Source organism: Schistocerca americana, chromosome 10 (assembly GCF_021461395.2).
Source record: "Schistocerca americana isolate TAMUIC-IGC-003095 chromosome 10, iqSchAmer2.1, whole genome shotgun sequence".
Classification (NCBI taxonomy): domain Eukaryota; kingdom Metazoa; phylum Arthropoda; class Insecta; order Orthoptera; family Acrididae; genus Schistocerca; species Schistocerca americana.
In genome coordinates this window covers 137,448,097-137,471,282 of record NC_060128.1, presented here as the reverse complement: position 1 = coordinate 137,471,282, position 23,186 = coordinate 137,448,097, and the positions used below count along the sequence as shown (strand labels likewise).

Here is a 23,186-nt window from a genome sequence, read left to right as displayed (position 1 = left end):
ATTCCGATACCTGGCGGGGTACACCAAAATCTCTGTAAGCTTGTGTGATGCTTATGCTCAATACACTAGTCCTCCATAGCCCTAATGATCAGAGCAATGTAAGAGATGTCACAACTGCAAGGAATACGCTACACCTTTCTTTCACCTTACGCAAACCAAGAATTCCTTTTACATACAATAAAATGGCCATAATCTCAGATGGTGGTTGAAAAACACACTTCACGCCTTGTTTCCGCTGAATACGACCAGTCCTGTTGGTAGCAAGAATTTAAACAGTTTTCCAGAACATCTAAATTCAATCCACACAAATATTTGTTTTACGGTGGATAGCTGCCTTCCCTTCCTTCACATGCTGATTGTCACGAAAGTTCATTAGTATGTTGTGGCATGTCTATAGGACGCATTATGAAGTTCAAGGCTACCTCTGGTTTCATGACAAAAAGAAATAATCAATGATATTTTCAACTGCACTGCATTCATGTAGGTGGCACTTCTACACTGATGAAAACGTTCCTGCTATGGTATTAGGACTGAATGATGAACTGTTCAGTATCACAAGCACAAAATCTGAGTCTTACACTAAACCACAAGAAGTCACACGTCATCCTCATATCAAGCTAAATGTTCAGTAGCATGTTTTTTTTTCTTCAAATAGTTCTTCCTATAGTCCTTGATGGAATCCAATTATCCTATCGAATAATAACTTAAATAAAATGACACAACGACAAGATCTTGGTTTAATTTTGTATGCCAGTTAATAGACTGAAGAACAACCTGTCACAGAATGCAGTAAATCTCTCTCTTGGCTACATGTAAACCAAAAACATGCCGATATATACTGAAACACTCAATGTTACAGTTCCGTGTAAAGTGAGTTTGAATATTTCTCTAGTAAAACACTGCAAGGAGTTGCAGGGCAAACATTTTAATGGATGTTGTAATTTTTAAAAATATTTTGTGATTTCAGATAAAATGATGTTCTTCTGTGACTGGATGTACTTATTATTGACATAAGAACCTATTTATTTTGGCCCTACTTTATTTTCAATAGCTGACTGCTCTGCTGTCAAAAAATTGGCAGAATTGGAAGAACAAGATGTCAAATTTGTGATCTCATTCTAATGACTAGTATTTACAGTAATTTATCTTCACTCATTTAATTGATAATGTAATTTGACCTACATGTCTGATATGAGGAGAGTGAATTGCTGAGAATGGGAACCAATGTGCTGATTTAAAGCAACTGTTTACTTTAATATGTGTATATACTTAACTTTCAAACCAATGTTTTGTATTTTTTCACTTTTTTGTTTTTAGTTGTCATGATATCAGCAAAGTTTCTTTTTTTTTTTTTTTCCAGAAAAATTAATGGGACGAACCAAGTAGGCAATGTCCAATATTTTCACAACAAAATTCGAGTTCTTTCTACTCAGCATGCAATATTTTACTGTCATTCAACAATTCATTTGTGGTTTTCAGGTAGAATGTCTTACAACATGAATGGAACATACACAGAGAAATTTGAGGGTGGTCTATCCTACAATGAAATAATAACAATCACAAAATGGCAGTTCAAATTTAGATTTATGTAATCACATATGTAACTGCTCAACAAAGGCTAAATTATCCATCGGTGATTGGCAGCACATAACAATAATATTAACCCGGAAAATGACCAGGCGTTTACACAGGAAAATAATATAGTAATTACATTAACTACGAAAGGGGGGGGGGGTAAAGAAAGTTTTATGTAGAGATCCATTTAAAAAATGATGAGAAATAAGATGAATTTACAGTCTGAATCTAGTATTTATAATGAAAACTTAATCTAACAAAGAGGAACATGGAAATTGAGTCTGATCATTCAATACTAGGCTAGCATTCTGTGTCATGTGCTTGTTGATTTCCAGTACTTTTAGTAGGGTCAGTTTTCTCCTTTTCTTGACACACACTGTAAAACTTTACATTCTACATCATGTGAATGGTGTTCTGATAAAATAGGATCAGGAAAAGTTGAATCTTTCTTCTTTAATTGCTAGTTTCTTTCATGTTCATGTAGCCTAATGTCCACAGTTCTGCATGACTGACTAATATAAACCTTTTCACAATGCTTGCAAGTGATTTCATATACACCACTCTATGCCAAGGGTTACAATTTGTCTTTACTACTGAACAAAAATTTTGATATGTGAGTGGTATTACAAAATACATGTCTATAGTTGGGAGACTAACTGAGCGACTGCTGTTGTCCAGAATACAGAAGTGGTATTATGCAACAAGTTCTGTACTAAAATAGACACATTACAGGCAGTTATTCAAAAAATAGTGTTTCCCATAATCCAACAATCTTGAGTATGCATATACGTTTTCAATTTGTACACACAAGGAAAATATTTCAAGCAAACTGAGTGTATTAAGGGATTTAATGTCTTACATTTATTAAAGTGTATTCGCAAACACTATTTGCAAGTAAACATTTCTTAACAATGAGGGCAAGGAAACAATTTTACTTCCTCATGGCTCAACATATAAGCTTCAAGGTGATGATTCAGGGAAAATGGTTTTGAACAAGTACACAGACAAACTGTTTTACCTTATTATGCAACAGCATATGCCTCCTCAAATTGTTTAAGCCTGAAAAAGACTTTGAAGACTCAGCACTTTCAAATGGTTTCTCTATGGTGCGACAACACATACATACCTGCAAACTATGTTTCAATGTGATACTTTTTTCATGTACTGCACAGGAGAAGAGTTTCTCTTCCCTATGAAAGAGCAGATGAGTTATGAAGCTGCTGTGGTCACTGAAAGTCTTTAAGCATGTGGGACATGCAAACTCATGCTCTGATAGTCCCAAATGGGTTGTCTCAGTATCTTTGTGTTTGCGCTTTTTCCTATTCTGATGTGACTTATCTTTCTGTGTGCACAAATTTTTGTTTTCTTTATTACAACTATCTGATTCTTCTTCATTTGTAGTCCCTGGTATTTCCTGTGGCCAGTTGTTACTTCTACTATTAACCTCTGACATCATGCCATATCTGAAAAATAACAGTATATATTACTGTCAGTCATAAAATTATACAAATGCACTGTGTTAGTTATGTTTCATTTTATTCATCCATATGACAATCGTAGTTTACAGTCACACCATGACTGATTCCAACAGTAAGAAAAATCTAAATTCTTTACATCTTTTATGTATTTGTGGTTGACAATTGCATTTTCTTCAATGCAGCCAAAAATATATTCAGTTCTTCATTCACATTCAAACATGTATCAGCTCCTTTCAACAAATATAAAGTTTTTCACACAGATTTGGTTGAAATGTAAGCACTCTTGTTAGGCAATCCAAGCAAACACATCAACAGCATATTCAAGTACTATAGATGACATTATTTGGCATAGGTAATGTGCCATTATTGAACTGTTTCATTTTTTGAAACTATTTTCTCTACGGTCAAATGAAGTAAGCTTTATTTCATGAAAAACTATGTCTTGTGAGTGAGAGAGAGAGAGAGAGAGAGAGAGAGAGAGAGAGAGAGAGGGGGGGGGGGGGGGTTGAGGGGAGGAAAGCAGGAGAAGGAGAGGGAAGGAGAGCATGAATTAAGTTAACAATAACTTACACTACAGCAGCCTTCGATGCCAAATGATCCTTGTGACGATGGTTCCTTTGACTCTGAAAATACAAAAATTAGTTATAATTAAATTACCTTTAACTTACCAAGTAAAGACAAAATACATAACATGAAATGGATGCTTCCATATTTGGAAAATTATGAAATAAACAAAATATAAATTTTGTATGTCAAAACATTGTGTACTAAAGTACCAAAATAAGAACAACAGAAATAATAAAAATAAACTGAGGGCACACACATAGATGTAGATGACTGTTAAGCTTTTTTCAGTCTATGTACACAACTGTTTCAGGGTAGCAAAAGGCAAGTACATTGCAGTGTGCACCATAATGATAAGTTCAAGCATAGGCAAAACCAAAGATCCAAATTAAGTTCTACATATTTTTTATACTAGTAATAAAGTTTCCAGCCCATAAAAACAAATGTAATGGTATTTCAAGGCAAGGAATAATAATAGTACAAAGTGGAACTTCTTGAAAGGTTTTACACTTTAAACACATACATATCCACAAGTGTAAAGAGAGCTACTTTCAGACTTACAGTTCAAAGGTCTAGAATTCAGTCTACAACTAGTTGTAGGACTTTTTTTCTGTCACTTACGGCTTCTTTCACCTCTTTAAAGATTTGTTAATGTGAATTGCTTAGTCTCATTGTGGTTTGGAGGTCACATTAAATTACAGGTCCCATATAAAGAGCTGTTTAAGTCAGACCAAAGGCTGGAGGAAGACAATGGCACACTAGCTAAAATAGGGCCATGCATAATACAGCAGTGTGGTTTTCATACACCTCCTAGGTCGTGCAAGTCCTGAGGTTGTCCAAACAACTTACGGGAATGCAGCCAGGTGATGACTTATACAATTATTGATTTTTCAACAGCTGCACACCTCATCATTTTCAGCATACAAATGCAATGTGCGAGTGCTGTACAAATTAAAAAATTCTGTAACTGCCACACAATCGAAGGTGTCCAGAGTCAGAAGTTATCAACAGTGCATATTATTTACTGTTGGGTGAACAAGTAGCATTGACTTTATTCCTCTGTTGTTTGACCAGTGAGAGAGAGCGCAATTCCTAGCAGAATTTAAGCAAAGGTCTCCACCCCTACTTATCAGGTCACTTGCTATTTTAATTTCCTTTGCTTCCTTAATAATACAATTCCAACAGCTGCCAGTGCACATCAAAATCTCTGTAAGCATGTGTGGTACTTCTGCTCTGTCCACTGGTCCTCTACGGTCCTGATGGTCTGACCAATGTAAGATGTGTCGCAACTGCAACGAATACGGTAGGCCCTCACCTTATGCGAACAAAGAACATCTTTTACATACAATAAAATGGCCCTAATCTCAGGTAGTGGCTGAAAAAACACTTCACACTGTGTTTCCACAGAATACAACCAGTCCTGTTGGTAGTAATAATTTAAACAGCTTTCTAGAACATCTAAATTCAATCCACACAAATACTTGTTTGACAATGGAGGTATGGAAGGATATCTGCCTTCCCTTCCTGCATGTGTTGATCTGGAAGAAAGTTGATAGGTATGTTGAAGTATGTCTATAGGACACATTGTGCTGTTCGAGCGAACCTGCGGGTTCAGGACAACAAGAAGAGATCAATGATATTTCCAACTGCACTGCATTCTCGTAGGTGGCACTTCTACACTGATGTTATCCAGCTCTATGTAAGCACCAATACTAAAAATGTTCCTGCTAAGGTATCAGGACTGAACAATGAACTGTTCAGTATCACTCGCACAAAACCTGGATCCTGAACTAAACCCTAAGAAGTTTGGGTCATCCTCACATCGAGCCAAATGTTGAGTAGCACTTTTTTTTTTCTTGAAACCATTCCCCCTATGCCCCTCATGGAATCCAATTATCCTATAAAATAACAACTTAAATAAAATGACATGAGAAAAAGATCTTTGCATGATTTTGCATGACAGTTGATACACTGATGAACAACCTCTCACAGAATGCACTAAATCTCTCTTTTGGCTCCATGTAATCCAAAAACATTTTGATATATATTGAACCAATCGATTTTATAATTCTATGTAAAGTAAGTTTGAATATTTCACAAGTAAAAATATGCAAGGAGACGCAGGCAACAATTGTTAATGTATGTAGTGATTTTTAAAGCATTTTCTGATTTCAAATAAAATGATGTCCTTCTGTGACTGGAATGTGCGTACTGACATAAGAACGCATTTATTTTGGCCACACTTAATTTTCAATATCTAGCAGCTACTTGCTGTGATAAAATTAACAGAACTGGAATAACTGCATGTGTATTTAGTATAAATGTGATCTCATTCTCATGGTTGGTATTTAGAGTAATTTATCTTCACATTTTCACAGGGTGTATACGCAGACAAAGAAAAAGAATTCCTGGATTCCCCGGTTAAAAATATACTTTCCCAGGGTGAAAATATACCTTTTCCGTATTAACTGACAGTATACTTTCGCACAGAACTGTAAAACTCATCAATCCTTTGGATGATTAACATAGAACTTCCTGACACTTTGGAAAATGAACCCCAGAAAAAAAATGTGTTTTGGAAAGATCTTTGATGTGCACGAACAAGTATGCTGCATATTTTTGTACCACAGTATGCTGCATATTTTCATATTATGAAAGTATATATTTAGTTTCCAAAGCACTGAAATCGACATTGTGATGCGCTTTAGTAAGTGAATCATAGCTCATGTCATATGATCTTGGCAGCCAATGATAGTAGATATACAGAGCATAGGAAATGTGATGTAGACATCCAATAGCAACATCACTCTTAAGTAGTGCCAACACACAAATAGGAAAAGTTAATGGTTTAAATTAATGCACACACTGTAGCTTTCACATACAATATTGGTCTTGTTTGGCATGTGCTCCACTTTTAAATACATCACACACGTGTGCCAGTAAACTTTTAAATAATGACAGAAATGTCAGTTGTTCTGGGCTCTAAATTCTTCTAAGTGGCTGGCTCTCAAAGCATTAAGCTTTAAACAAGAATCAAACACACTGTGATTTAAGAAATTCAAAGCATATTTGCACATGTGACGTAATTCATCCTGTGTAAATTGAAATTTACTTTTGAAAGTAACACTTTTCAAACTACCATTTGCAATATTTTCCTGCGACCTGTTCGTTTCAGTTGTGGTCAGACAGTGCCAGTAAATGGCACTATTGGGCATGGACAGTTATGATCACATATAACAAGGTCATATGTTTGTACATATATAGCATCAAGAGGTCTTACATTATGTCATATACGAAACAGGACATCAGAGGATACTCCAGAAGCATCAGAATTTCATTAACCATACTAAAATGCATAACTTGGCTTAAAGTACACACTCATATGACAAGATTCACAAAGAAGTTGGCCATAACAGATATTAAGCTTTTCTGTGAGGTTTTTGGGATGCAAATTTTCTTGGAGCACCAGTACTATATTATCTCATGTTTGGTTCTTTATATAGCATAATGCCATATGTCCCAGAAGATAAAAATGTCCACTTGTAATCCAATAAACAGTTGACACTAGCCAACAGTGTGGAATGACTCACTCCAAATAAATTGTTGCTTCTGTGGCAAAAATTAATAAAATTCAAATTTCTTTAGCAAATCGACAAACATAACTTCATTGTTCTGCAAGGCAATTAATGCTTGACTGCCAAAAACCCAGAAATAAAATAAAAGCAGAAAATTGAAACTAATAATACATTTTAGACTCTCATAATTATGTGAATGTATTTTAATTACCTTTTGACAGCTACCAGCCACAGAAATCTGTTTTGTTTTCATTTGACGTGAGAGCTGCAAATGAAGAGGAAACAGCAAAATTGCTAGATGTAAACGCTAGTCATATGGAGACTATCACCCTTCCCACTACAACTCGGACTGCTCTGATTATCCACGAATATGGCAGCTTAGGTGTGCCAGAAAAATTTTTTAGGGTAGCATCTGGCTGGTTGTTGCTATTACTGATGCAGCTAACAGCCGCACTTGAAGTAGCCATAAGCAGGATAAGGTACTGCTGATACATGTCTCAACTACACATGCGCATAAGCCCACTAGCAATTCCTCACACGAACCTAATGTAAACCATTGTGACGTCACGCTCATTGGCAGCAATTTGTTGTTATGAAGTATTGCGTAGTTCTTCGTCTTAAAGCCTTTGACACATTTTATGTTGGCAGATGCTTGTGTGTGCGCTGGGTTCTGTTGTAAATGGCACATTTCCTTTGCAACTTAAGTTTTATTATTATTATTTTTTCTTTATTTATGTTTTATTGCTGTAGTATTATCCTGCAGTAACAGGCTAAAGTAAAATTCTTCTTCAGGGTATAATTCTTACCAGTCAAAATTACATAAATTTAACTGAAAACTAAAGCAATGAAAAATTTCTAGAATTGGTAAAAATTCCAGACTTTTTCGCAGTTTTCTCCCAGATGAAAAAATTCCTGGGTTTTTCCCAGATTTCCCTGATGGCCCGGGGGTTGTACATACTGCTTTCATTTCATAATGGAACCTTATCTTAAATGTATGATAAGAACAAAGTAAAATACAGAGAATGAAAACAATGTGCAACTTAAACCAAGTGTTTACTGAAATTGTCTACTTTTTCGTGTGTGTATATATCTAATTTTCAAACCAAGGTTCTGTATTTCTTTCACTTATTAGTAATATAGTTGTCATATGAGTAAAGTTTTCTTTAGAAAAGTAAATGACATCAACCAAGCACACAATTCTGAATATTTTCAGGATAAAATTGGAGTTTTCTCTCTCATCATGCAGTATTTTATCATCGTTCAACAATTCATTTATGCTTTTTATGTAGCATCTCACACAACACAAATGGAACATACAAGAGAAAATGTAGCAGTGGTCTAAGCTACAATGAAACTACCATCACAAAATGGAAATTCAAATTTAGAGCTATTTTTATTAGATATGTTGCATACAAGGTCAGCCTCAAATATACAAAATGATATCCATTAATGTTCAATAAAGGCCTTCACAAAATATCTTGTTCTATCATTAATTTCTTCATCATGACCATGCAGCCAATGAGAGTTTACAATTATGTAAATTCAGATATATGAGTAACACTATTTTCCAAACCACTGTGTTTATTGTCTCACCCATTAGAGCACAATCAGTCTCAGAACTCATAATTTTTAATGAAACTTGTCAATGTTGTACAGTCACTCTTTACTGAAAAACACTAGAGACAGGATACTTCTTGTGTATGGTACCCTGCAGCCTCAATATGCTATTTCATATACACATGACCCCCCCCCCCCCCCCCCCACACACACACACCACCAATGTATGTATCAGAGATATGCTTCGTTATTAAATATTAATATCTTTCACAAAAACTGATTTTAATCATATGTAAAATTTATTATAGTGGTAACAGCTAGTTTGTACACACAGAATGATTCATTGCTCAAAAATGGAAACAGTAAACAAAATATGAAGTGAACAGGTCTGGTGAGTTTTTACAATTAACAGTATGCATTTCACACAATACACTGAATTAGTACACAAAATGTATAAAAAAAATTTCATAGACAATTATTTTTTACATCTATATTTATAACTTACATTCCATTTACATCATGATCACATACCTATTAACACAAATTGCATATACAAATTGTGTTTGCACTTAAGTGATTTTGATCCAAAATTTACATGCATATTTCGTGTTTATTTCTGTAAATGGTTTGATTTATAATACTACTACTACTACTACTAATAATAATAATAATAATAATAATAAACATCAATAACAGAAACTTTTGGAAATGGTAATTAAAAATTGTGTTGCAAGTTAAAGTCTTTTCTGTTACAATGTTAATAATGGAACTGCTGGAATAACTTTAAACTGTAATATCTTTAGAAAAAAAATATTGTTGGGAATCATGGTTATTATGTTGAGCATGTTCTTGCAGCAGTGTTGTATTCTGAACGTTGTGTTGATTTGATGTGATTAGTGGAGAAGGTTATTACTAAGACGTGGAATATGGAAACAAGTAGACTATGAAGTTTCATTTGCTGAAGTGCACTAATATATGCAAAACTCTGGAAGTGACTTTGCAAGTAAGAGCTTCATCCCTTCAGACAAAACTATGCCAACAGCTAGAGGAAATAATAATGGACAACAAGCAGATGATCTAATTTGAACTTAAATTCATGAAAGGTCTAGTCTTTATCTTTTATTTTTTCTGAAGTTCACAGAAAAATGAACTCATAACATACAATCATAGAAATTGCTAAGCATTATTAATTCAATAGCAAATTAAAAGACAAGTTAGAAGTTTCATTATAAAACACTCATGATCCAATCTTTAGAATACATTAGGCCTAACATTCTGAAACTGGTGGTATAATAACGGAAGAGACAATACAAGTAGGTGTTAAATAATGATGTTTGCCATATGTAAAACCTAAGACGAGTCGCATCCAGAAAGTAAGTTTCCCTTTTTTTTTAAACAATGGTAACATAGTTACATGAAAACTTTATTGGTAACGGGTACAGTAATGTTTGAGCTATTTTTCGACATAATCACCAAGAGAATTGATACACTTGTCATAGTGTGGGATCAACTTTTGTATTCCTGTGTTGTAGAAGCCTACCACCTGTGAATGGAACCAGTGTGTGATAGCTGTCTTCAGCTCTTTGTCCTTGTCGAAATGCTGGCCGGCGGGTAGGAATTTCTTCAGGTGCAAGAAAAGATGGAAATTGCTCGGAGCAAGATTAGGACTGTATGCTGGATGATCAAACACCTCCCAGTCAAACTTATGCAAAACAGTTACTGTACACTGAGCTGTATGAGGATGAGCATTGTCATTGGGCAGTGCAACACCTTGTATAAGCATTCCACACCTCTTGTTCTGAATGCCATGTCGCAGTTTCCGCATTGTTTCACAGTAACGGTCAGCATTCACTGTTTCGCCTCTGGGCAGGAAATCAATGAGCAGAATGCCCTTCCAGCCCCAAAACACTGTGCACATCACTTTCTGCACAGACACAGTCTGTTGGAATTTTGTATTGACTAGAGATCGACTGTGATTCCGATGCATTGACTGCTGCTGGATTTCCTGGGTCAAGCGAGAAATCCACATCTCATCACCCATGATGATCCTGCCGAGAAACTCATCAATGTCACCATGATACCGCTGCAAAAATGTCAGTGCTGCTCCAAAGCATTTTACTTTGTGCTCAGGCATCAGAAATGGAACACATTTTGTTGAACAACAGGGACTTAGTGACAACTTCATGTGACAAGGATCGTGATACCTGCAGAAAGTGATCACTAATGAGGAACAGTCACCTATTGTGCCCTTCATCATGGACACATTGACAAACTTTGGAAAAAAGCCTTCACCAGTGTAACAACAACGACTCTGCTCTATTGTACATATAAGAAATTCTTTTCATCTGATTTTATGATAAACTTGTGTAATTGATGTTCTGATTTCATTTCTTTTTGTTTCACGCCATTATATTAAGAAAACTGTAAATAAGTTTCAATGTGAATATTAATGTTTATGTCAAATGTCAAGTAATATTGTAATAGAAATGAAATGTAACAAATGTTGAAACTTTTTGTTGAAACTGTTGTAAGATGTTTAAAACTGTAACTGTGCATCTGGTCCACACGTAGGCAATGTGTTAGGATATGTAGAATGCAAAAACTTGGGTGAATACCCTGTCTGTCAGGGAGCGGTAAAAGCTGGATGACAGGCGAGCGCGGGAAAATGCACGCGGGCACTGCACGGCACAGTAGTAGTTGGAGTTTGGCACTGGTTTGAGCAACACCTTCTGCAGTGAGGACGCTCTCCTGGAAGACACAGCTTCACGGAGCCTCGGGTATGTCGTTCCAATGGCCACACAGCATGGCAAAATTCCATAGGCACTAAATGGAAAAGTATTGCGACGTTAAGAAGAATTAAAGTGCCGATACGTCAAGAGCCATAGCTGTGGTTGTATGTGTGCTCTGTGCCTCGCCATCTTGCCGCCCGCCAACCACCGCATCAATACTAGCAGGTTGAAACTTTTAGTACTGTATTCATATGAATCAGAGAGTGTTTGTTTGCTGCAATAATAACCTAAATTTTACCAGAACTTTTCCATCATTTAATTATCCTCACAAATAACCTAGACAGGGTCCTTTCCAAACATTGGGCAATCCGAGTGTCCCGAAATGAAAATTAAAAATTGTGTTAAAAATAATAGCTATAGCAGAATGGTGTTTAAAGAAATGTTTTGTTAATGAACCAGTAAATGAATAGCGAAGGTCTAATGAAGTCGAAAGATAACTTTAGTATTGATATAGTAATGAAGTTTACTATTTCAAGACAGAAGTAAAAGCATTTAAATGAGCAGTAAATAAGATGAAAAAAGTAGTAATTTATATACGAGAAATCTTGAATGAATAAGAAATTCAGTAATCATTTTTTTTTTAAACACAGCGATCATAACAGTTTCAGGGTCCCCCCTTCATTCATTTGAATTCTGAAGTGTTCTAAATTGGTTTGACCAGCAAAAGTTAAAGTCAATATAAAAGTCAAAATTCATCAGTGTTTTATCTTTATCAAAATTGACATTTTGTGTGTGGCATGAAAGTACAATTTCTAGTGTAACCTATGCCTGATTTTAATCAGATTAATAGACAGTATAAAGTTTTGTAGTATACATTATGTATTCATGATTTTCCATATCAGTACAAAACGTGAAACTATCAGTTCAATAGATTTTCTGGTTCTAAAATTCTACTATATTATGCAGTGTTACAGGAAACGTAACGGATGGCATCCGTTGGATTTCATCGAAAATTGCGAGAGGATGTTTCCTAAACACTTATCTGGTCATGAGAAGATAAATGTAGTAATTAGCGCCTTAGCAGGTGACACTAAGTGCTGGGTAATTAACTTGAATACCGAACCAATGACGTTCGAAGAGTTTAAACAAAAGTTTACGGAAGAATACTGGTCTGAAGAAAAATAAGATCATGTGTGGCACGAGTTTATCATGGCCAAACTTCATGATAACAGGGGCAGGAATTCTTTGAAAGATTTCTGCGGATATTGGTACCGAAAGTTGACACACTTAAGAGGGAGAAGATCCGATTCTGAAATCATATGGGAGCTATATAAAAAGCTTCCAGAAGATTTGAAGAGATATGTGGGAAGCAATCATTGCAGCTTCCAAGCACTTCTTGAAAGGTTCGAAGATGAAGACCAGTGGCGTGAAGGTCATGCCAATTATCAGAATTTTAGTAACAGGAATAACTGCAATAATGACGAGAGGAATGATGGCGATGGTTTTCGCGTCAACATGATAGAGACAGGTAGAGGTAGAGGAAGAGGAAGTTATCCAGGTTGCGATAGAGGGTACACCATGCAAAATAATAACGATGCGGGAAACTGATTTCTGCGAACGTTGCGGGCCAAACGGAAGCGGACAGAACATACCAGCCCCGGTTTAAGAAACAATACCGGACTGACAGTAAAGTTATGAGACAGGTTAGGGACAGGCGTGGATCGACACAGCGTGTTGTTGCGAAACAAGCGTCAAGTGCGTGCGCAGATGATTAACCTTCTCCGTGCAGTGCGTTACATGTTAACAGGTGAGTGGAGCATCAGAGAGCAACGGCCCAGCCTAGCAGATCAGCTGTTCAGAGAGAAGCCGCTAGCAAGGCAGCAGAATTAGGTACAAACATTGCCATAAGAGCTGGCAAATACATTACAAGTGGTAATTCCGTGGCGAAGGAAATAGTGGACAGAACAGTGGATACACAGAGAGATGCGGTTAGCAGTGTTAGCAATGAAGTAAAAGGCGAGAATGAATTAGCAGAAGTAACTGATTGGCATGTGCAGATCGACGATCTGTACAAGGGCCTCAAGCAATGTGAGTGGGAGGATTTTAAGAAGGAATATGAGGCAAGGAAGTTAATTAATGAAAAAGGAAATAGTAGGGACGTCAATAAGGTGACGTGGCCCATATTTAAGGAGGAGAGAGTAAAAAGCGCAGCGCAAAGTACGCGTGCTGCCGATAGGATGATGGTTAAAGATAGGAAGGAATTGGAGGATGAAATCCTAAGCACTGACGGGGAAGTAACTTCTGTTAACGATCCGCCAACAGTACAAGCTGTTACCGAAAGGCACCGTGGGGAAGGGGCAGGTAATTACCTACGAGTAACTGAAGTCCACGAGGATTACACTAAATATGAAGTAACAGTGGATGTGAGTAAAGCTGATAATGAGGTCGTTTTGCCAAAAGAGGATATTGAGTTAAAATCAAAGCCTGACGAAAATGCAGAGGAAGAACTTAGTGCCTGTCTCAGAAAATTTTTTATGTTAGAACCTGAAAGTGATCTAGAATGGTCGGATTCTGACGATAGTTCAGATGACGAGTATTTCGGTACTACTGAAAATAATGGGAATACAGCTAATTGCGATATTGTACCTACTGATGACGAAGTTTCAAAAAAAAAAAAAAAAAAAAAAAAAAAAAAAAGAGCAGATATTGAGATTGAGACTGCACACAGAAAAAAGGAGCCACCGGATGACTCAGTGTCAATGTTACAAAGAGTTCAAGTATTTAATGACTTTGAACTCCGGGAACCAAAGAAACCGCCAGATATAGGTGATGTGCAGGTCAAAAGCATATCTTGGGACGATGTTATCGTCGATCCGGATTTGCTTAGGGAAGAACACAACAATGAAAAATATTTGACGGTTAAACAAACTGTAATACCAGTTGAAATTTATAATGTAAAATTGCAAGTACTTCTTGATACTGGATCTCAGATAAGTGCTATCTCCCAATCGTTTTTTGAACACATCTGTGATAAGCCTGGACTAGTAATTATGTCAGTGACTAGTGTAAAAATTGTTGGTGCTACTGGCAAGACTAGCAAGCCAGTAAAGAACCAGATATTGATTGAATTTAGTATAAAAGGACGAAAGTTTGAACATGATTTTTTGGTTGTGCCAGACTTGAGTACTGAAATGATTCTGGGTATAGATTGGCTAGATAAACAAAAAGTTATTATTGATTGTAGTCAGGAAGTGGTCAAAATTAACAATGCACCTACGAATTTGGAAATAAAATTTGAGGAAAATGGGAAATAAAATTTGAGGAAAATGGGAAATAAAATTTGAGGAAAATGGGAAGGTGTTCGATTCAGAAATTGGTTCTTTGTTGTTGGAGATTGACCAAGGGAATGATGGTTTGACAAACATGTATGAAATGTACCATGTCAAGAGGTTAATAGATGAGAGTGACAGGCAAGGGCATTATTTTAAAGAAATTGTGGAAAATTTGAAGGAGATATCTCCTGATCAGAAAATAGAATTGCTTGATCTTTTAGAAAGTAATAGCACTGTATTTTCAGACAAACCTGGCCTAGTTAAGAACTTTGAATACCATATTGAGACATTAGAGCATAAACCTTTCTTTGTAAGACCGTTCTCAGTACCCATATCAAAGAGGCAGGCCGTTCAAGTGGAAATAGATAAAGTGATAGAATAGGATGTAATTGAACGGAGCAACAGTGGTACATGCGAGAAATTGGGAGATTGTGTAGAACATACTGCAGTCACAACCATAGAGCCTGGGGCAGATTTATATCGGACTTTGAGAATGTCATGAACACCTTACATCATGAGTCTACCGGAAGAAATTTTGTTAGCCAGCAGAAGTAAAAGTTACATTGAGGAAAAACTAGAGCTTCCGCCTTGTACAAGCTTGGGATTGAGCCAAAAGAAAGAATTAGTCAGAAAAAGGGCAAAGTAAAAAGCTGAATCTAGATCTAAAAGACATGATAAAAACCTGAAAGTTTCAAAATTTAAAATGGGGGACTATGTTCTTTTAAAAACCTACGAAAAATCTAGTGAACTGAACCATGAAATTTTCAAATTTAAATATATTTATAATGGACCGTATATAATACAGAACATTCCACACGATAATGCTTACTACCTGATCTACCCAAAATCCAAGAGTCCTTTAGGTGTAAGAAATGTTGTGGACCTGAAACTGTATGTTCCTAGGAGTGAGTGACCTAAGTAAGCACAGAAAGCAATCTGCAGTAAAGGTGCTGTACCGTACGATGAAACTATTTTATTCTAAATGTAACCAATCTTTTTAAATGTATGTATACCAATGTCAGCGTGTTAATGTACTTATGTAAGTTTCAGATTACCAAATTTACTATAAATGAAAAGGTGTATGGAAAAAAGGGCTGAAAAGAAAAAGCAAATGCTGCAAGCCAAATAAAAGATGGGACTGCCAAAAATCAAGGTGGGTAGTATGTGAGTCGTGATATAAAGGACTGCCAAACACCAAAGAGGGCAGATAAATAGTCAAAGGAGAATTGTAAGTGTGGCACAGGTGAGTGATAAAATGATGTGAAATGGACTGCCCAAATCTGAATAACAGGCAGCAAATATATGTAGTGATTTTCCTAAATACTATTGTGTGTTTATTAGTAAATACAGAAATGGACTGCCATTCAATGCAAGCAGCAACAAAATTGTTTTATAGTGTATATAGGTATTTGAATATGCTTTGTAGTTAAGTGTTAGTGTTCCAAATTTTGATTTTATTTTTCTGAGAAATTTAATAATAATAAGTAATTTGCTACTTAAATCATGTTGTGATAGGAGGATGGACTGTGCCAAAGGCACTTAAGTAAATGATAGGTAAATTTTCTCGATATCTTAAAAGGTATAGATATATATAATGTGAGTGAAAGGAAGTTTTGTGATATAAAATTTTATGATGGTACATTCACACAAAGGTTCAGAACCCCTATATAAAAATAAAGTTTAGTGTTCCCATCAAATTTGCACTTTGTGTAATTTACTGGAAACAGGGGCATGTGTAACAACGACTCTGTACTATTGTACATATAAGAAATTCTTTCCATCTGATCTACATCTACATCCATACTCCACAAGTCACCTGACAGTGTGTGGCGGAGGGTACCTTGAGTACCTCTATCGGTTCTCCCTTCTATTCCAGTCTCGTATTGTTTGTGGAAAGAAGGATTGTCGGTATGCTTCTGTGTGGGCTCTAATCTCTCTGATTTTATCCTCATGGTCTTTTCACGAAATATACGTAGGAGGGAGCAATATATTGCTTGATTCTTCGGTGAAGGTATGTTCTCGAAACTTTAACAAAAGCCCACACCGAGCTACTGAGAGTCTCTCCTGCAGAGTCTTCCACTGGAGTTTATCGATCATCTCTGTAACGCTTTTGCGATTACTAAATGATCCTGTAACGAAGTGCGCTGCTCTCCGTTGGATCTTCTCTATCTCTTCTATCAACCCTATCTGGTACGGATCCAACACTGATGAGCAGTATTCAAGCAATGGGCAAACAAGCGTACTGTAACCTACTTCCTTTGTTTTCGGATTGCATTTCCTTAGGATTCTTCCAATGAATCTCAGTCTGGCATCTGCTTTACCAACGATCAACTTTATATGATCATTCCATTTTAAATCACTCCTAATGCCTACTCCCAGATAATTTATGGAATTAACTGCTTCCAGTTGCTGACCTGCTATTTTGTAGCTAAATGATATGGGATCTATCTTTCTATGTATTCGCAGCACATTACACTTGTCTACATTGAGATTAAATTGCCATTCCCTGCACCATGCGTCAGTTCGCTGCAGATCCTCCTGCATTTCAGTACAATTTTCCATTGTTACAACCTCTCAATTTTATGATAAACTTGTGTAATTGATGTTCCGATTTCATTTCTTTTTGTTAAGAAAACTGTAAATAAGTTTCAATGTGAATATTAATGTTTATGTCAAATGTCAAGTAATATTGTAATAGAATTGAAATGTAACAAATGTTGAAACTTTTTGTTGAAACTGTTGTAAGATGTTTAAAACTGTAACTGTGCATCTGGTCCATACGTAGGCAATGTGTTAGGATATGTAGAATGCAAAACCTTTGGTGAATACCCGGTCTGTCAGGGAGCGGTAAAAGGTGGATGACAGGCGAGCGCGGGAAAATGCGCGCGGGCACTGCACGGCACAGTAGTAGTTGGAGTTTGGCACTGGTTTGAGCAACACCTTCTGCAGTGAGGACGCTCTCCTGGAAGACATAGCTTCATTGAGCCTCGGGTATGCCGTTCCAACGCCCACACAGCATGGCAAAATTCCACAGGCACTGAATGGAAAAGTATTACGACGCTAAGAAGAATTAAAGTGCCGATACGTCAAGAGCCATAGCTGTGGTTGTATGTGTGCTCTGTGCCTCGCCATCTTGCCGCCCGCCAACCGCCGCATCAATACTAGCAGGTTGAAACTTTTAGTACTGTATTCATATGAATCAGAGAGTGTTTGTTTGCTGCAATAATAACCTAAATTTTACCAGAACTTTTCCATCATTTAATTATCCTCACAACTAACTTAGACAGGGTCCTTTCCAAACATTGGGCAATCCGAGTGTCCCGAAATGAAAATTAAAAATTGTGTTAATAATAATAGCTATATCAGAATGGTGTTTAAAGAAATGTTTTATTAATGAACCAGTAAATGAATAGCGAAAGTCTAACGAAGTTGAAAGATAACTTTAGTATTGATATAGTAATGAAGTTTATTATTTCGAGACAGATTTAAAGGCATTTAAATTAGCAGTAAATAAGATGAAAAGAGTAGTAACTTATATACTAGAAATCTTGAATGAATAAGAAATTCAGTAATCATTTTTTTTTTTAAACACAGCGATCGTAACAGTTTCAGGGTCCCCCCTTCATTCATTTGAATTCTGAAGTGTTCTAAATTGGTTTGACCAGCAAAAGTTAAAGTTAATATAAAACTCAAAATTTATCAGTGTTTTATCTTTATCAAAATTGACATTTTGTGTGTGGCATGAAAGTACAATTTCTAGGGTGACCTATGCCTGATTTTAATCAGATTAATAGACAGTATAAAGTTTTGTAGTAAACATTATAGTGCAGTGTTATGTATTCATGATTTTCCATATCAGTACAGAACGTGAAACTACCAGTTCAACATATTTTCTGGTTCTAAAATTCTACTATATTATGCAGTGTTACAACTTGTTGTTTTGCATGAATATATACCAACTTGTACAGGGAAGAATCTCAGTCAATGCCTAATTAGGCTGGCAACTGCATTATTGTCACATTGGTAGCATCTTCTGGTTTGCTTTTGATCCATCCTGACGTGTGATTGCATTTCGAACTTAGTTGACGGGTCACTGTTATTACAGAGTGAATATAAGTCTGATTTGCCACCATTCAGGAACACGCGGTCGATATCTATGCGAAAATCCTTTCTCATAAGGTGAATCCCGCTCACTTACCATAGCACAGGCTCTAACGAGTACTGTGTCAGGGATTACAGGTGATGCACTGTCTGCTTGCTCATGACATTCTGCCTGTAGACCTGACAAAGCTGACAATGAATTCCAATGGGCGCTATGTTTTGTGCATTAAGGAACTCTATCACTGACTGAGCCTTGCAGGAGGCACGAGAATGAATAGGAGGCACGAGAATGAATAAGAGATGTCATCTCGGGATACAGCTGCTGTGGTACTGGTGCCAGGCGGGACCTGTCCAGCTGGCATTTGATTGTCACATCGCAAATCTGTCACGCATGCAAAATTTTCCCAGCTCAATACACCTTCTTTAAATGTAACATCAGAAAACTTACTTTCTGGGATGCATCTCATATAATCATTCATGAGTACACACATGCCTTTTCAAATTTTACACACAAGGAAAATGTTTCGAGCGAATTAAGTATATTAACAGATCTAACTTCTTTCATGTATCCAAGTGTATTCACAAACTGTATTCGTTAAGTAAAAATTTTTAACAATGTGGACACAGATTCTTTCACATCCTTATGATTCAGCAATGAGATTTATGGTGATGCCTCACAGAAAATGCTTTTGAATAAGTACCACAGACAAACCCTTTTACATTATTATCCATCTGCATATGCCTTCTCAAACTGTTTATGCCTGAAAAAGACTTTGAAAACTCAGCACATTCTAAAGGTTTCTCTTTGGTGTGACAATGCATATGTACCTGTAAACCCTGGTTCGATGTGATACTTTTTTCACGTACTTCACAGGAGAAGAGTTTCTCTTTGCTGTGAAAGAGCAGATGAGTTATGAAACTTCTGTGGTCACTGAAAGTCTTTAAGCATGTGGGACATGCAAACTCATGCTCTGATTGTGCCACATAGATCGACTCACTCTCTTTGTGTTTGTGCTTCTTCCAATTTGGATGTGACCTGTCTTTCTGTGTGCACATATTCTTGTTTTCTTTATCACTACTTCCTGATTCTTCTTCACTCATAGTCTCTGGTTGCGCTTGTACCATTAACCTTGGACTCCATACCATACCTGGAAAACAAACAAAAAAAAAAAAAATGTATTACTGTCAATCAAAAAATTACACAAATGTACTGTGTCAGCATGTTTCCTTATATTCATCCAGATGACAATCATAGTTTAGACAGACAATAACTAGTTTAAACTGCAGCCTGCCATTATAATCGAATCTATGAATAGGCTCAAATGTTAAGCACCAAACTATGGATCCTAAGCTCTGTAGTTCGATCCCCTCTCAGTCCATGGATTTTTGTGTGTCACTTCTTTCACCTCTGGCAATATTTATTAATGTGAAAAATGCTGAGAGAGACTCTATGGTTACCTGCAACTCTCTGGGTCAGTCAGTTCAAAGGTCAGAGGAAAATGAAAGCACACCACCTCCTAGACCCATGAAGCACTTGGATTATTCAAACTAACTTTCAGATTCTAATATGAATTTTACTGTCTCGTTTCCTAATCTTCAGATTGTTGACTGTTTTCTAAAACATGACAAAAAATCTAACTAAGAAAGCTTTCTGTATTAATATATTTATATTAAAAATGAGAAAGTATCACACAAGACAGCATTGCATATAAACCCTCATTTAATCTGATGTCCTTGCTTTAGGTAGTGTGTGTGTGTGTGTGTGTGTGTGTGTGTGTGTGTGTGTAAAAGAGCTTATGTTCCTGCTTAGGGAAGAATAGTGCAAGAAAAACAATAAGATCATTATACATTCAATAAGTGTTTTCTTACAGTAAAGTTATATAAAATAATAAAAAAATGTGAATCATTGACACATACCAGCCTTAACTTCTGATAAAATTAAATCAAAAGATGAATTGACAAACTATGTCATCATTCATTGCAAATGAGAATGTGAAGGAAACAGCTTAACATGACACTAAAATGTCAATTTGGAAGCAGCAGACAGTAAGAAAACATGTTGCCAATTTATTATATACACATTTTCGCCCAAAATATAGTGGCAATTCATTTAGTAAAGGCTATGTTAATTATCTGCAGTCTCATATTTTACTTAACAGGTTGTACTGAAATACTGATTTATTACGATTTGCCATTTCTAGACAAATATTTTAATGCCACATTATCCTTTCATCCACAACATTCCTGAATAGCAATGATCAGTGACATTTTGTCAAGATGTCTTTTGATTCATTCTATCACGAGCAAGGGCTAATGTGTGTGTGTGTGTGTGTGTGTGTGTGTGTGTGTGTGTGTGTGTGTGTACATAACCCCTTTCATACATTGTCTTAATACACTTTATGCTGCAACATCCGGTATGATACTTGAATTGTAACAAACCAGTTTAGTAATTATACTGTACTGATCCATACCATAACTCTTAGTTCTTTAAGGGCAAGTGATCACCTACATTATGATGTCAGTACCAGCAATCTCTTCCTTGTGGATGATACTGAAAATGAATTATTATGAAACATCAACACATCAAATGTAAAGAACTCATTCAGTTGGTAGGATTGTCTGAAATTGTCACATTCTGTTCTAATTACCACATAAAATTGTGTAATGCAATGCTCATCATTTTCATCTGTTAGCCAAAAAACCTGAAACAAAGTTAGGAATATCATCTGAACTACTATTATCCATCTGTATAAGAAACGTATGTAACGAAAGTCACCAATTTTTAAAGTAATTAAGACAATTTTCAGAATTATGCAATCCAAAACAAGACAACAAATCATTAAAAGACACTTCGTGTATAAAAGACAGAACTACTGTTAATATTTTAAAAAGCTTTATTCAAATATATATCAAAAACATGGCAGGAAAGCTGTGCTTAATTTTGACTTCATGTAATTGAGGGAACTATAAAATTCATTGTTCATTCTGCTTATTTGGTGTAAACTTCTTTAGTGACTCCTTTTTTTTTTTTTTTTTTTTTTTTTTTTTTTTTTTTTTTTTTTTTTTTTTTTTTTTTGGCTGAATTTTATGTCTAAAACTGATACGAGTCCTTGAAGCAATTTTAAATTAACTTGAAGTACTATCTAAAAATTGTTCTCTTAACAATCAGGCAAGTCTATATAAGAGCAGGTGTTGACTCGCTAGAGAACACTGTTGATTAGAGGTTTTGTGAGGGCCCACCTATGTCACTTTGAGCAATAAAAATGCAATGAAAAGTATCAAGGCACATCTCTTACTCAACCCACATAGCACGCTGAATGGACTTTAGATCAAATCCTGTTCTCAGGAAGAATTCCGGGACAACCTACCATATAAATTACACCAAACATATGAACTATTCACATTTCATTGAGTTTAAAGCTGCGGCAAGTTTATACCATTTTGACTGTCAAGAACGATAATACATTTCCTTGAGAAAAAGATGAGATTGTGTCACATACTTTCAGTGTTTTTGTATTAACATGTCACTGTTAATTTGTTAGCCCTGCTTAATTTTTTTACCCTCCTTTATACATCTGAAGAAGACTATAACATATGGTCAAAACCAATCATTGCTTCACATCGAGCACACAGGAAATCCGGGCTCAAGTTCTGGTCCAGCACAAATTTTCTCACATCACTGATGGTTAGAACAGCTATATCCAATATGCCAAAGAATTCACTATCAGCTTTTTTTTTTTAACAACCGTATTGACCAACTAGGATCACATTAACAACTTCAGTTCCTCTTCTTCCTTTGTTGTTGTTTCATATTTTTCCAGTATTACCTCATTTTCGCCCCATGAAGTCTCCTCTTTTCTTCCGTCCACGTTTTTCCTCATTTATTATTTCTTCTGCTTTGAAAGCCTTCCAAATTTAATTTAGTATTTTATTTTTAAAACGGTTTCTTTCTGCTATTTCTGATTCTTTGATGATGTTTCTTTCTAGATCTTTCCTTACTTCTGTAATCCATGCTATTGTCGATTTCTTCTTCCAGAAATATAGGAGTATTTGTTTTGTTAGTCTACCTCCATCCATTTGATAAAGGTGTCTGAAAAAGGTTAATCTTCGTTTGGCCATTACTTGAGATATTTTCTCCATATTTTTGTAGATATCCTAATTACTTCTTATTTTTCAACCATCTGCAGTTTTTATTGCATCCATTATTTTTCTAATAATCCTTCCTTCCAGTACCTCTAGTTTGTCCATCTTACAGTTCATTGTTAGGCATTCAGA

General features: G+C 35.9%; 1 protein-coding gene across 1 annotated transcript in view; it reads right to left on the bottom strand.

The window, feature by feature from the left end:
• The window catches only part of LOC124552303, a 79,549-nt gene that overhangs the window by 45,272 nt on the left and 11,091 nt on the right, over positions 1-23,186 (bottom strand). Inside the window, exons 2-4 of the mRNA XM_047126578.1 lie at positions 19,740-20,059; positions 3,624-3,676; positions 2,702-3,038 (exon numbers count right to left, since the gene is read on the bottom strand). Of these exons, the coding sequence (XP_046982534.1) occupies positions 2,702-3,038; positions 3,624-3,676; positions 19,740-20,059 (710 nt within the window). The remainder of the gene's footprint in view (positions 1-2,701; positions 3,039-3,623; positions 3,677-19,739; positions 20,060-23,186) is intronic.